At 46.5% G+C, this 14,960-nt stretch overlaps 1 protein-coding gene across 4 annotated transcripts in view; it reads left to right on the top strand.

Annotated features, from left to right (window-relative positions):
* The window catches only part of LOC119373358 (blastoderm-specific protein 25D), a 430,103-nt gene that overhangs the window by 359,273 nt on the left and 55,870 nt on the right, over positions 1-14,960 (top strand). For all 4 annotated transcript variants that reach the window (XM_049420437.1, XM_049420436.1, XM_049420435.1 and 1 more), the window contains one exon: positions 4,951-5,023. In XM_049420437.1, coding sequence (XP_049276394.1) covers positions 4,951-5,023 — 73 coding nt within the window. The remainder of the gene's footprint in view (positions 1-4,950; positions 5,024-14,960) is intronic.

Genomic DNA, 14,960 nt, shown 5'->3' with positions numbered 1-14,960 from the left:
TTCGAGAAATGTCTCCGAAGATACTTAAAAATAATAGAACTGTAGTCGTTTGCTGGCCGCCTTCGATGTTACCTCTTTCTGTGTCGGAGGTTCAACTTGGGCCATCGAAAAGAGCCGCGGCTGCAAAGCATTGCCTGCTAGCGATCCATCACTAAGCCACATTGACTGAATAATGCTGTTTCCTCCTCCACCTCTACGCCAACAGACATTTTAAGATGACTAGAAGCATTGATTGTAGCAGTAACGATGGAAATTAGGTTAATTATTGTTATACCTAATTTGGTTAATACGGCCAACACAACGACCGATGCAAGCTGAGAGGTCGTGAAAAACCGTGTCCCATCTGATCTCTCTTAAGACCGATTACACTCGTGTTCTTTTCTTCCTATACCTTTTTGTAGCTACAACGGGAGTCCATTCACCGCGCGGATAATTCATGTGACAGCCGCCAAACGTAAATGATGACTTGTGCGTTTCATTGCCTGTTTGTTTTTCTGTTGCATTGTTTTGATTATTAACGATATTTTGCCTCTCACTTTGACACCCACGTGATGCTAATACATGCACTATATATATATATATATATATATATATATATATATATATATATATATATATATATATATATATATATATATACGCTGTGCTCGGGAGAGAAGCGAGGAAAAAAATGGGGGAGGGGGGGGGCGGTGCGTACGATTGTGCACATCAGGGGATCGAGGCTCAGAAATTAAACCTGTCATTGCTGGGGTTACAATTTGGTAGTGTGCTTACGCTTCCTTCATTTTGGAAGTGTAAAACAAGCTCAGGAGTGGTGTTAGCGGGGGGCCGGGGGTGGGGGCAGGCTGAAAGCATTCTTGCCCCCCTCCCCCTTCCCCGTTTAGCTGACGCATCTCTTCCTATCTGAAAGAAGCCTCACGTTTCCTTGTTCTTTTTTTTTTAATGTTACATTGCGTCGGAGTCGCGTGTATTATGTTCTGTATGAATCTTCGACCGTGCGATTTAATCTTTTTGCGGACTACCCCGTGTTGAATACGCTGAAATGTGTTTGAAATGTAGCAAGAACGGTAAGTAAAACTCAAATTGTCTTAAATATCCAGTGTGAGTTGGAGTACTTACTTCTTATGTGTGCACATGAATATTCACGCGCCTTAACGAAGCAATCATCGAAGCGCTATCACATGAAACCGTGCATATTTTATTTATTTTCAACATGAATCCCTTCTCTTAAAAAAACGTAAAGAGAGAGAGAGAGAGAGACGTAATCTCAGGGATGAAAAACAAGGAGAGTAATTCCAAGTTGCTTGTCCAGATCACTTGCGCTGTATCGATATTTTTCTAAGCTCTCGGCAGTAATTCATCCGCTGTTCCGGATAAGTGACATTGATAGAGATTAATTATTGCTTATTTAATGAATGGCGACTCGATTGAAAAGTGAGATCATTAGTACGCGCGCGCGCGCGCTTGTTTTTTTTTTTACTTCTGTTTGAAATTTTTAGTCGAGGAATATATGGATTCTTCTAATAGTGTTGCCACCGCCTTCTTTTCGTATTATAAAAAAAAATTCTTTTTTTTTTCTTGACCCGCTGCCTTATCGTGATTGGGTCGCCAGTGATGTGCGTGAGAATCCTGAGTACAAGTGCTGCAAAGTAGCTGTTTGAAAATTTATACCATGTCTCATAACTCAACCAGATACTTTCGAACTTTCCGAATAAGTGTTTACAGCATTTTTCTCCCCTCCGGCTGTTTTTTTTTTCTTAGGGGGGGGGGGAGATTGCTAATTGTTAATGTCGTTAAATCACGATATATTTTCTCACATTGACGCAAAGTTCTGTACTATGTGCTACTTTTGAATATAAGTTCCTGTCCTCGTCCGAACGCTTCTAGTTTCTCGTCGACGTTGTTGTGTGCGATTTCTTGTTTTATTTTTGAACATGTAGCACTTGCACTGTATATGTTTTCCGGAGAGTACTGCGACTGACTAGCCAACCAACAAACTGAATATCTAATGAACAAGTGAATTAACTTTCCAACTAAATAAGTAAGCAGCTATATGACTAAATAACTATCCGACAAACTAATACACTAATTCATTTCATTAAGTATCTAACTAACCAACTAACTAACTGGTTAACTACCGTATTTATTTGAATCTAAGCCAATGAAAAAACATGTGCGAAGGAGGGGGGTCGGCTTAGATTTGAGTACAATGATTAAGTTTTTTTTTGTTTTCTCGCCTTGCGAATTTTAGGGGTCGGCTTAGAATCGGGGCCGGCCTAGATTCGAGTAAATACGGTAATAGTTCAACTGTTTAAGTAACTGAGTGGCATGCTAACCAACTAAAAAAATTCGCTACAGCGAGCAGGCGTACGGACGCGTGATGCCTGCGAGAAGAACAAATTCCAGACTAGACAGCTTATCTTTCCATATAAGCCGGAATCCTGAGGCTGTAGACTTGACATCTTAATCACCAATCACATGCGAGGTCTGTAGCATAAAAAAAAAGAAAACTGCTAATGACGTCCTCACTACTATCACGCCTAAACTAAATTGATTTCGCGTAGTACTAACATACCAGATAATCTCGGTCACAATTTTAAAGATGACCTCTGCTTTTTACTCACGTACCCATGGTCTCCACATTCGTAGTATACGCTTCTTAGAAGCACGTGTCTGACAGGGGCGTAGCCAGAAATTTTTTTCGGGGGGAGGGGGGTTCAACCATACTTTATGCATGTTCGTGTGTGAGTTTGTATGTGCGCGTGTATATATACGCAAGCAAAATTGAAAAAAAATTTTTTTTTTGGGGGGGGGTCTTCAACCCCCTTAACCCCCCCCCCCCCTGGCTATGCCCCTGGTGTCTGACATTCACTGCGCATATTTCATGTCGTTGTCATAATTTTATTATTTATACTTATTTTACACACATTTAATGTGCTGGATTTTGGGCCCTTTTACAGCCACGTTACACAACGAAAATCATTGGTTACACCGATGCATATACATTTTACATTGCTTGGCGCTCTATGACCATTGTAGCCTTTGCGCCATTCAACACTACAAATAATAATTTAAAAAAAAAACTTCTAACAAGTAGGGGTGATACCTCCTTTCTGAATGAAACGCTGTACGAGAGAGCATAATGCACAGAAGATTACTTACACAGATGTACGAGACGAAACAAGGTTGTTACAGGCTTTTTGCGCGGTTTGATCTGTCACAAGGTAGATGATTGAGAAAATTAAAATAGCTTGTTTATAATGCAAGCCAAACTAATGTATGGTTACTTATACAGACGGTGTGCAGGTCACAGAATTTTCTCAGATATTCATTGCGTTCGTTCGTTATATTCTCTTGCGTTCGTTCTCTTGCGTTTTTTTTTTCGTCTTCGTTGTTAAGTTGCCTCGAACGTATTCGCGCCTCTGTTGCATCTCCGAGTTAGGCCCGTTTGCCGCAAGAAATGAAATATTGAACGAAAAAAAAAATGATTCCTTACAAAACGCAGTCCCGTGCCGCAAGGGACTGTATGTTGTAACGATTCATAAACGTTAATAACCACATATTTAATTCAGTACGGGTTATGGTGATAGGATTGAGAATAAAATAAAAAAAATATTTCGCCGGCGTTTACGCGTCATAAAATAATTGTAATAATAATATCTGGGGTTTAACGTCCCAAAACCACGATATGATTATGAGAGACGCCGTAGTGGAGATAAAATAATTGTAAAGTGCAGACGTCGTAGTATTTTCTTCCGTGTGTCGTTTTCTGTCTTTCTCTTGTTCTAGTGATCAGGAACCTCTTATGAACCTTATAGATTGGTTTCCTCTTTTTGCCTTAGTCATCGCCACGATAAGTTAAGTTCTGAATCTAACCATTAGCAGAAAGAACTCGCAAAGTACTCACAAAATACATCGTCCCCATCGTGAAAGACCGGCCAGCGTCTCGTCTGTATGACGGTGCCGGCGTTAGGCGTGTGCAAGATTCGGGGAAGGTGGGGGAGGGGGGGAGGGGGGGGGGGAGGGGCGAAGCGGCCGAAGTTTCACAGCAGCGGAACCTCTTTCCAACCCCCTGCCACTGAGGCCCTTTCAATCAGTACGCAGTACAAAGACGAGGTATCAGAGGGTAGGGAGTCCCCCCCCCCCCCTCACCTTGGTGCCAGGAAGTCTTAACGGCAACATAGCAAAAAAAAAAAAAAATTCTAACGAAAGACGCGGAGCGTTTCCACTTGCAACTGGAGATTGTACCTCCAGTTTCTTCATTCTTTTCTTATGTGATATCATTGATGATGTTCAAGCGAGAAGTGGTTTATACACGCGGAGTAGCTCTCTTGCCGAAGCGCCAGCGGGCTTCTCAGTTACTGCTGAAAGAAAATCCGAGCCAAAAACTTGAATCAACTACTCACCGTTCTTCGATATCGCCTAGCGAAGACGCTCACTCCGATCCACCGGACGGAGAAAGTTGGGTTTCGCCGTTCCTGCGAAGCGGCTGGCCTCGTTCGGTTTGCACGATTAATCCTCTGGATGCGATAATCCTCCCCAACACCAACACAAGAGTGGCAGCAGCAGCAGCGCGGCGACGAACAATTCCGCACAGAAAAACTAGGAGCGAAAAAATCGTCACGCACTTAATCTGGGTCAACCCAGGCGTTGAAATTCCGATGAATCGCGTTTAAGTCAAGCAGGAAAGGAGGAGCTCTTCTTGGGTAAGGAGTCAGCGTTGATGATCCAGATCCTACGCCTTGTCTTGAAATTCCGTAGTGGAACTGGTCTCTAACTTTATGGCACAGGTAAACACACACAACTAACTTTTTATTCGCGCAAATGTAGTAGAGTTACGCGAGATGGTTCAGAGATCGGCGGGATCCACCACACACTTACGAGAAAAAAAAAAAACAATCCCCTTCGACTGGGTTCTTATCTCTCCTTTTTCTTTGCAATCTTTCGTAGATACGCCGAAAGTCAGGCCGTGGTGTCCTTTTGGGAGTCCCTGGGCCTCAGCGGCGGTGCCAGCATCCTCAAGGTGAGTACGCACGTTTCCCACTGTCACTAATCCGGTATCATCCCTAATCCCAAGTCACATCGCCGAAGGTTCGGGTCAGCCTACAATTCGTCACTGGGGCCGCGCTTTTCGATTTTGCCAAAGGAGGAACGCTAGTCCCCACAGATGAAAAAAAAAATGTAACGCTCACCGGCCTTAATCTACTTCTCTGTCTAATCGTCAACCGGCACCAACTAACTCTTGTGCTCGGCACTTCACTTGACTCTACACTTTGACCTTGGCGGGAGAAAGAGAGAACTACAGGATCCTGCGAAACACAGGAGAGGTGCAGCTATCGTCCCGGCTTTTCAGCGCTCTGCGATCTCCCTCCCTACGACGATCCTCAGTTTATGTCCTTTCCTCTAAGCGAACGATACAGGGTGGAGCCGACGCGAAATCCAGTAACCGCGACACACAAAACGCAGACACCGGTATCCTTTTCAGTGTTCGTCCCACTACCGGTTCCCGCGTCCAGGAGCCGGGGAAAAAACGAGCTTTCGCAGGGTGCAGAGTATTCCGCCGGCGCCGGCGCGGCAGGACCGTCGAAACAACGGACACTCGCACTCACAGACAACACCAGCACTGTGTGTTAGCGCTTCTAGCGCGCGAGCCGGCGTTACATCGTCGAAAGACCACGACGAACTCCTACGCCGCGGGTTGCCGCACGGAGTAGAGAAGAGAAACCGTGAATCACCACACAACACGCGCACTCGTCGGCAACCGTCCGTGCCACACGCTCTCTACGACGTCCGCCGGCGCAGGCAGGCAGAGAGCGCGCGCGCTCCCGGCGGCAGCGAGGCGGCGGCGTTGCGTCCCGTGCCTTCCTCCCTCTCACTCCTTCTTCCTTGCTTCGTTCGACTCTCTTCTGTTGCTTTTTTAGTACGACGTGAGAGGCCCGATCTGCAGAGGAGAACCCCCACGCGCCGCTGGTCGGAGGAAAGAGACGGGGATGTGGGGAGGGAGCGCTAGGGGTGTTGGGGAGTAGTTGGGGGAAAAGGCTAGTTGGGAGCGAGATCCTTCTCCCGGTGTTCTCTCCCCCATTCCGGATGAATGCGGGAGCGGCTCCGGATCGTGGGTGAGAGAGCTGCAGTTGTGGGGAAGAGACGGTGGCGTAACGCGTCCTCACTGCGACCCGGCTCCTTCCTTCTTTCTCTCTTCCCTAAACTGGAGGGAACGGCTAGGGGAGAACGGGAGGTGGGAGGCGACCGCGTCAGGGATCTCTTTTACAGAGAGGGAACGAATGGCGAGGCTGGAGAAGGGGTGCGACCCCCCGAGGTGGGGGGGGGGGATAGAAGATGACGGAGTAGAGGGATGCGAGGAGAGACGGCCCTAGGCAGGGTGCACTTGCGAGGGGAGAAAGGGTGTTTTCTGGACGCTGGGACGAAACCATTCCCGCCGTTCGGGTGGCATCCGAATCCGGAGCTGCACTCTTCGCCGGGCCACACCGGTGCGCGCTCTGGCGGTGGCGTTTTTTTTTTCAAACGCTTCCCTCACATACAGTTGGGAACGGAAGAGGATGCGGAGGAGGGATTGGGAGAAGCTGAGCGCGCTCCTCCGATGCGGAGCTCAGGAGGCCGCCGCCGATGCGTCGTCGTCGACTCGTCCGCTAACGCGACAGTAGCGCCGCCGCTTCGGTTGCGTGCGCCATCTTGAGATATGTTTCCTCCTCCTTTTTCCTTTTTTCCCTAGGCGACTCCCTCGTTCCTTTCTCGCTTTTCTTCCGCACGCTTACTGGTCTCGGCCGGGCGCTGAGCCTCATTTCACTTCTCAACTCCGAGGGCGTAGGAGTGGCGCCGTTCTCCAAGGATACTTCCCTATTTTTCTTTCTTCCCTCTATCGCTGTCCCTATTTTCGACTGCAGCCTTTTTATTCTCGTCCTACGTGCGAATCGTTCTATTCTGAGTGTCCGTGGTGCGAGATCGGTCTTCCTTCTTGTGGACGTGTCACCGGTGCTTTCTTTTGTACGAGTTTGTGTGCTGCCGTGGAAGGGAAAAGGGGGTGGGTGTGGGGATGTACGGGTGAGTGACATACAGCGGGAAATAGTGGCACTGAGAGATGCCAGAGTGTATTGTATGCCAGGTTCTTGCACCCGTGCTCCAAAGGGCATGCCTCCTCGCTCTGTAGGGAAATGTAGAAGTCCCGGGGATGTCTGAGGAGGCAGAGTTCGCTGCGCGAATGTACTAAATAGAAATGTATAGCTCCCACATGTTAGGACCTACGTAAACAAGGGAGATCGGGGACCCCACTCCTCACAGGTGGATTGGGGAAATAGGGACTTTAGAGAAACAGAGGTGTGCAGCATAAGGGAAGGCAGCGGAAAATTCAAGGTGTCTTCACATATCTTTTTATTGCATCCTGATTTCACGCTATTCGGTTCATTGACCCTTCCGTTGTCGCATCGTGTGCTCGGCTGGCGTCCCTAAAGGGTGACAGAGCGGGAAGCCCTAAACATTTTCTTTTTATTATTTAAGTTCGTGTTCTCCTGAATTCGTTGACCCTGTGCCTCTGAAGTATCACTCTAACTCCTTTTTTTGTCTTTTGCTTCCGGACAGTGCGTTTCAGCGTAGTTTTTTTTTTTCAACACCCGTATTGCTGCCCTTAATTCCAATTTTCTCCTTTTTTTTCACCCTTCTTTGTCGTGTTTCCTGTCGTTCGGCCAACTTTTATTTCGTCTTCCTTTTGTTACTGGGACGTTTCTTGTCTTGCTTCTAAGCGTCGACCAGCTACATACATCTTCGTACCTTTTTCTATCTCGTATATCGAAATCCTCACCGATTGCCCTTGGCGAAGTCTCAGCGCACGTGGCACCTATACTTTATATCCCTGGAGATTAGGGAACAAAAGGACGCGGCTATCACAGTGTGAGCTTGTTTTTCCTCGAATGTTGCCGGAATTCTTTGACCCCACTTCTATCCGTGGTTCCTTGGTTTTTTTTTGTTTCAATATATTTTTTTGCACTCAACCCTCACAGCTCTCTCTGCTATTTCTTTGGACATCCCAAGTCTCCTTTCTCCATCCCTATTTTCCTCACCGAAACTTCCAATTCCTTCCCTTAATTTCTGTTTTTTTTTTTGTTTTCTGACTGCGAGTATTGTATTCGCCCCGATAACCTTGCGCTCCCCCCCCCCCCTCTCCAACAACCATTGTATTTTTTGGCCATACTAATTGTTTATGGCTCCTCTTCTGTGTACTTCCCACGCAACTTTGTTTCCCTGATTCAACCTCTCAATTTTTTCTGTTTTTGTTGTGCGGCTGCTAAATAATATAACCATTAGCTTTCTTTGTTGTATCCGCGTCACCAACCTCTCCCCTTCTCCTTCCCTCTTCTCCTCCCCCACCCCTTTACAATCATTCTATTTTCTTGACATATTAGTTCTTTCATCTTTTCACTTTACTTCCCACGTAAAATTTCTTCATCCGTTTTTCCCCCGATCTAACCTTCCAATTTGTTCCCTTTGTGTGACTGCTACCGAGTATCACCTCCAGCTTTTCCTCTTGTACTTACGTCACTATCACCACCCCCTCTCTTCCCCCTTTCTCCCTCAACAACCATTGTTTGTTTTGTTTTTTTCGCCATACTGGTTCTTGAGTCTTTTCTGTGTGCTTCCTATGAAACATTCCTTCATCCCTTTTCCCTTGATTCATCCCCCCAATTTGATTCTTTATTTTTTGTTGCTCGACTGCTGCCGAGTATCACCTCCATCTTTTTTTTGTTCTTGTATTCGCCGTCCTTATCCTATACATCCCCTAGGCATGCTCGTGTGCATGCCTGGGGGATGCAATCAGGCACGCACACATGCGGATCTACACGAATGATGGCTGTTAAGACATTCCAGTTTTTTAAGGAAGTTAATCAAACTTTGGCTCACGCACTGGCTTTCACCGAATCTCCGTACATACTAAACGCGTCCGTCCCATAGCAAGTTCAAAGGGAAACTGCTGATAAGAGCGCTAGTGCGATTTCTACGTCACGAGACAAAGGTGTCTCAACGATTGGTGGTAAGTGCCGCCGCCGAGTATCTCGACACTTGAAGAAAGAAGCATCGACAGTGGCGAGAGGTGCCGAAAGTTGTTGTCCTACGCTTAATTAGCTTTGTCCACGGACGCCATGCGCCAGCACCTAGTCATATACATCATCATAAGTTTGATTGCGCCCACTGCAGGCCCATGTTCCGCCAATCAACCCGGTCCCGTGCTCGCTGCGACCACGTTATATCCGCGAACATCTTGATCTCGTCTGCCCACCTAACTTTCTGTCTCCCCCTTGCGCGTCTGCCTTTTCTTGGAACCTAGTCTCTCACTCTTAACGACCAGCCGTTATCTTAATTGCCTACGCGCTACATGGCCTGCCCATGCCAATTTCTTCTTGATTTCGACTAAGATGTCCTTAACAGCCGTTTGTTCCCGACTCACTCTGCTCTCTTCTTGACCCTTAAGGTTACACCTATAATTTTCCTTTCCATGGCTCGCTGTGTCGTCCTCAATTTAAGTTGAACCCCCATACAGCCCTTATATCAGCCCTTATGCAGCTTCGCTGAAGAAGCCCTTCTCAACGCTTCCCTCGTTTTGTTCACTGGAAGGTGCGTCCAGGTGAAGGCAATGGCGGTGATAAGCTTGCACAAAAGAGAAAAAAAGAAAACACCTTTCTTGCTTGAGGCTTTCGGAACACCGGCTTCAACTCACTCGGGCCTATCGGGTTACTCGCGCAGATCAATCTTTTCCTGCCACCCACCTCCACTGGCTCTTTCCTCACAAGGAGGCGGCATCATCGCTTGCTTCTCCAGACACTTGCACGCGATTATTCTTCCCACTTCCTCTCTTCTTCATTCTTGTTTTGTTTCGCGTTTTTGTTTCTTTTTTGTCCCGCAGAAAATGCTTCCCGCACTTGATGGACCTTCCTCATTAGCGACGTTCTTTCTCTGTCCTCCTCGAAGCGGCAACTCGGAAACTCGAGACCACGTGTGATGCGAGGCGACGTGGCACTGCGGCAGCATTCTCGCGACCGAGTACGGTCCCTATAGGCGTCCCTCCTCTACAGGGTCTGTCCGTAATGTAATGAGGCTTGGTCTGGTAAAGAAAATTGATCGATCCGGTTGGTACATATTATTTAAATTCTTCAAGATAGTTTCCTGTGGCATCCATACACATATTACAACGCGATCCCCACGCTGAAAATCCTCCCTGAAAGCCAGCTGCCGTGTCCTCTCAGAGACTTTGTGACAGCCCTTTGGATAACGGGAACAACATCGAAACGGTGACCTTTCGGGCTTCTCTTGAGACTTAGGAACAAGAAGAAGTCTTCCGGGTTCACATCCGGGCTGTATCAGGAATGCATCAGCCCTGATGTGAACCTGGCAGACTTGTTCCTGTTCTCAAAGACCAAGGGCAGCCAGAATGGTCACTGTTTCTACGGTGTTCTCGCCATCCAACGGGCTATCGAGGCAATTATTTGAAGAATTTAAGCAACGTGTGCCAATCCGATCAATAAATTCTCCTTACCAGACCCAGTCTCACTATGCTATGCGGACAGACCTTGCATAGTTAAACTGGATGCTTGGGCATATTGAAAGGGTTGGAGCGAAAGCACGGTAGGGCTGAAGGAAAGGCGTAAAAGCGAGGAACGGAAAGCAAGGAGGGACGACACGAGCGCTCTGCAAGCTAGAGCGACGTACTTGAAATAAAAAAACTGCGCAAACGATAGAGGGCCTGTGAAAGGACAGAGACAGCAAGTACATATTGCGGGGTTATCACAAATAAACGTTGTAAGTCAGCGTTATTGTCTCTCTCCTACTTTTACTGGTCCTCCGTTCTTTTCCGCTGTTTTTGTTCCTCCTATATACCGACAAACGAACGGTTGTCCTTATCTCTTCCCGAGGAAGGTGACGACCTCTGGAGTGGAGGACGCCCGGGGTGCGTCCCCCTGGGAACTGTAAAAATGAGGGCTTCTTGTCTTCACGCCTTTCGTTCTTTTCCCCGGAGGGTGAAGTCCGCTGACAAAACTTGTCCCCTTCGTTAGTACTTTTGGGTGTGCCAAGGTTGCAACAAGAAAAAAAAAACAAAAAGACATTTCTGTCTCTTGCCCATTTCACTGAGAGGTTTTTCTTTGCTGTTGCCCTCTGTCCTTGCTTCTTATTCTGATTTCTTTTTCCCCTTTCATTCCATGTGTGATTTATCCGTTCCTATACGCTTTACATCTCCTCCTTCCTTATTTTGTTCCCTCATTCGTCTATTAATTCTATCATCATTTACCTTTAAGGTCTTCCTCTCGTCCTGGTTCGCTCGTTTATTTTCAAGGGAAGCTTTTATACCTGACAGACTTTGGCGGGGATTTTGACAAATACCCGGCGCCGGCGAGCGTACAGAAATGTGGCCCTCTGAGGGGCGCCGGTGACTTGCGTATCTGGTGCGCCGTTTTCCAATAATTTATGCTCCCTCGATCGGGGGTTTGTCGGCGATTAGCCTTTTCTGATACGGCAGTGTGATCTTTTATCGAGGTCGCTTGTCATTTCGCGTTGTCACATTTCATTGTTGCCTGGATATGAACGCACGACCGTCGTTGTTTCCTGTAGCAACTGAAGTGTTGCGCTTCTAAGCACGTAGATGAAAGTCCAATTGCCGGCATGGAGAAAAAAAAAACGGTTAAAAGGTAGCATTGCGCACTCAAAAAGAAAGAAAGAAAGAAAGAAAGAAAGAAGCTGACCTACTTCAGGCACACTGACGCAAAGTTTCGCTTGCCGCTATTTCCCCGGTAGGCGAAAGGCTCCTAATTTCTTTTGTCCTGTTTTGCTTCGTCCATTTTTCTTATTTGTTTAATATCTTCTCCATTAGTTCGTATTTCTTTCTTACCTCAATATTCCACCACAACCTCACGCACTCTATAGCTTCAGACGAAAGCCAAGCTTCTCCCTAAATTACGACCGAACGCGTTCATCTCGAAAAGTCGAGGAGAGGAGGAAACCCCGTTTACGGAGAAATAAAAAAAAATCGTCGTCCGCAGTCTCCTCCTCGGTCGAAGCCTGCTCGTGACATTTCGCGTGTCCCCGTATCATAATTCGACCGCGTCCCTTACGGCGTCGGCGCCGCATTTCCTTGCCTCGATCGTTGCCGTCGTCTTCGTCGGGCTTCTTGAGGACTCCGTGGAGAGGTCCGCGTTGCCGCGGCGTGTCGATCGCGTGCGCAGTCTTGTGTGGCGAGACTCGTTTTGCGGTGTCTCGCACTCTCTCTCTCTCTCTCTCGTGCCTTCCTCCTCCTTTCTCTCTTCTAGTGAGGAGCCGTTATTGTCCAGCCTCGTCCACTGCGCTCCCGCGCTTCCTTTAGGCGAGCATCGCGCACTCTCCGCTGGTCCGTAGAAAGAAGCCCTCCACGCGAACGCGTGCCGCGAATTGCGTTGCAGTCAAATCGAGAGCCTACTTCGCCATTTCGGGGTTATGGTGTGTGCGCTCGATTCACGCTTCACGTACCTCCAGGCAGCTCCTTTATCTGATGTACGAACACACACACACACACACACACACACACACACACACACACACACACACACACACACACACACACACACACACACACACACACACACACACACACACACACACACACACACACACACACACACAAAGAAAACAGTGTAATGCTTCACAGAAGAGATTGGGCCTACTCATTTTGGTAATAAATTGGTGTCGAGGCCTCCTATACCATAAATTGAGTCGTAATCGTCTCGGAATGATAACTTAGCGATCATGATTTATAGAGAAAGGAATAGGGAGAGAATGAAAAATACGTATAGGATACGAACATTTGTGTCTTTTGAATCGTTAGCCAGTCAATCAGTGAAATCATTGCCGTTTTCTCGGGGTTAAACGTTCGCTCTCTGCTCGTGTTATCCCTGGTGTCAATGGATCAGTTTATATGAACGAACGAATCAACCAATTGAATGCTTGCCGCCTTATGGAAGTTAATGGTTTGCTCTCGAGTTATCTGCTATGAATGTATTAAGGAATCAATCAATCAATCAATCAATCAATCAATCAATCAATCAATCAATCAATCAATCAATCAATCAATCAATCAATGAAACTGTTAAAATGCGTGCCGGTGTATCGGGTGTAAGTTTGGATCTTACCAAACACTATTCTTTTTTTCATTTACAACTGATAATTCCTTAGATCGACCTGATTTAATCGCTTTTTTTTAACCAGCTGTTCTTTCTTGCTCTATGTTTCAACAAAACGTATGCATTTTCCACTGCAGTACCACACGAGTACGCAAGCAACGTATGTACATGCATGTGTTAAATACGTATATCAAAACATCCTCCACGTTGTCAGTCTATTCAAGACCATTCGCTACAGGCTATCCTCTGCAGTTCTCGTTAAGCTGTCTCTCTCTCTCTCTCTCTTCTTCCTGAATGTGGCTTCGTGACAAGGACGGGGGGCTAGCGCGTGGTGCACAGGGCGAATCGGCCTCGGCGCGTCTTCATCGATCCCAGGCGTGTTCCCTTTCAAATCCCAGGAGGAGGCACCTGCCATTGATGTGCGCATACCGCGTTCCGTTCCGCATTTAATTGCCTCGACTGGCTCCCGCCCTTTGATAACGCGTCGTTGAACATCGTCCTTCCTTTCTAAAGCCATGCAACAAGCATATACGTTTCTATGGTACGGCTCAATACGGTCTCGAATGCACTATTTTTTTTTTAGTTTTGTGTTTCAATTGGCTGCCGCCTGATGTTTGGTTATGCCATTTTCTTTGGTGTTCACTTGCTGTTCGTGTCAGGTCTGCTGATTTCTTCTTAACGACTTTCTGTCATTCTCAGAAACCTTCTCTGGACGAGTTTCTTTTTCTTTTTTCTTTTGCTGTAATTAGTACGTAGGAACACGCGGGCGTGCAAGACACACGCATACAGACATGCCGAAAGTATAGACGTCTACCTGTACACGCACGTCTTGCGTGCCCGTGGGCACCTAACGTACGGCGTGAACACATGCGAAATGTCCACACATCCGTGGCACTTCCACATACATACATACATACATACATACATACATACATACATACATACATACATACATACATACATACATACTTACATACATACATACATACATACATACATACATACATACATACATACATACATACATACATACATACATACATACATACATACATACATACATACATACATACATACATACATACATACATATTTGTAAGAGTGTACGACCGTACAGCCGGGACCTCGTTTTGCGGTGTCTCGCACTCTCTCTCGTGTTCTGCGCTATCTCTTCTCGCGTCTTCGTCATGCGCGGAGTTTGATTGTTTCTGTTTTTTTTTTTCTCGGTGGCTTTATTTTCGGTCGTCATACTTTAGCATTTCGCATGCCCTGCCGTTTCCTGTTCGCCGCGCTTCAGATTTTTCGCGTCGACATTCGTTCTCGGATTTATTCGTTTTGCTAATTTGCTAAAATATAGCTCGTCGTCTTGTCGTCTTCGCAGGTCTTTCTTTCTCGACTTGCAGGACTGTCACCAAAATATAAGGCAAACAAACTGCTAGACAGTGACTGCAGACCGTTGTGGGGGGATCATTAATTATCAGGCAGCAATAATTATAGCTGTAAAAATGATTTGTGCAGCCATAAGTTATTCCATCAACACGAGCTGAACTTATATATAGCAATCATCCATATATGGCTATATATAAAAGTATCCATATAAAGCCATATATGGCTTGCATCCATGTATAGGCCTTATCCATATACGGCTATATCAGTAATTTGGGATATCAGGCCATATATTGCACATATATGGCGCAAATCTATATATGGCCCGATACGTCCAGTTCCCGATATAGCCGTATATGAGAATTTTTATATAGGTCCATGCATGGAATTTTCGTAAGGGTCTCGTTATTTACTTATTATTTT

Source organism: Rhipicephalus sanguineus, chromosome 11 (genome assembly GCF_013339695.2).
Source record: "Rhipicephalus sanguineus isolate Rsan-2018 chromosome 11, BIME_Rsan_1.4, whole genome shotgun sequence".
NCBI lineage: Eukaryota > Metazoa > Arthropoda > Arachnida > Ixodida > Ixodidae > Rhipicephalus > Rhipicephalus sanguineus.
The sequence above is the reverse complement of the archived record's forward strand: the minus strand, read 5'-3'. Positions and strand labels throughout refer to the sequence as shown.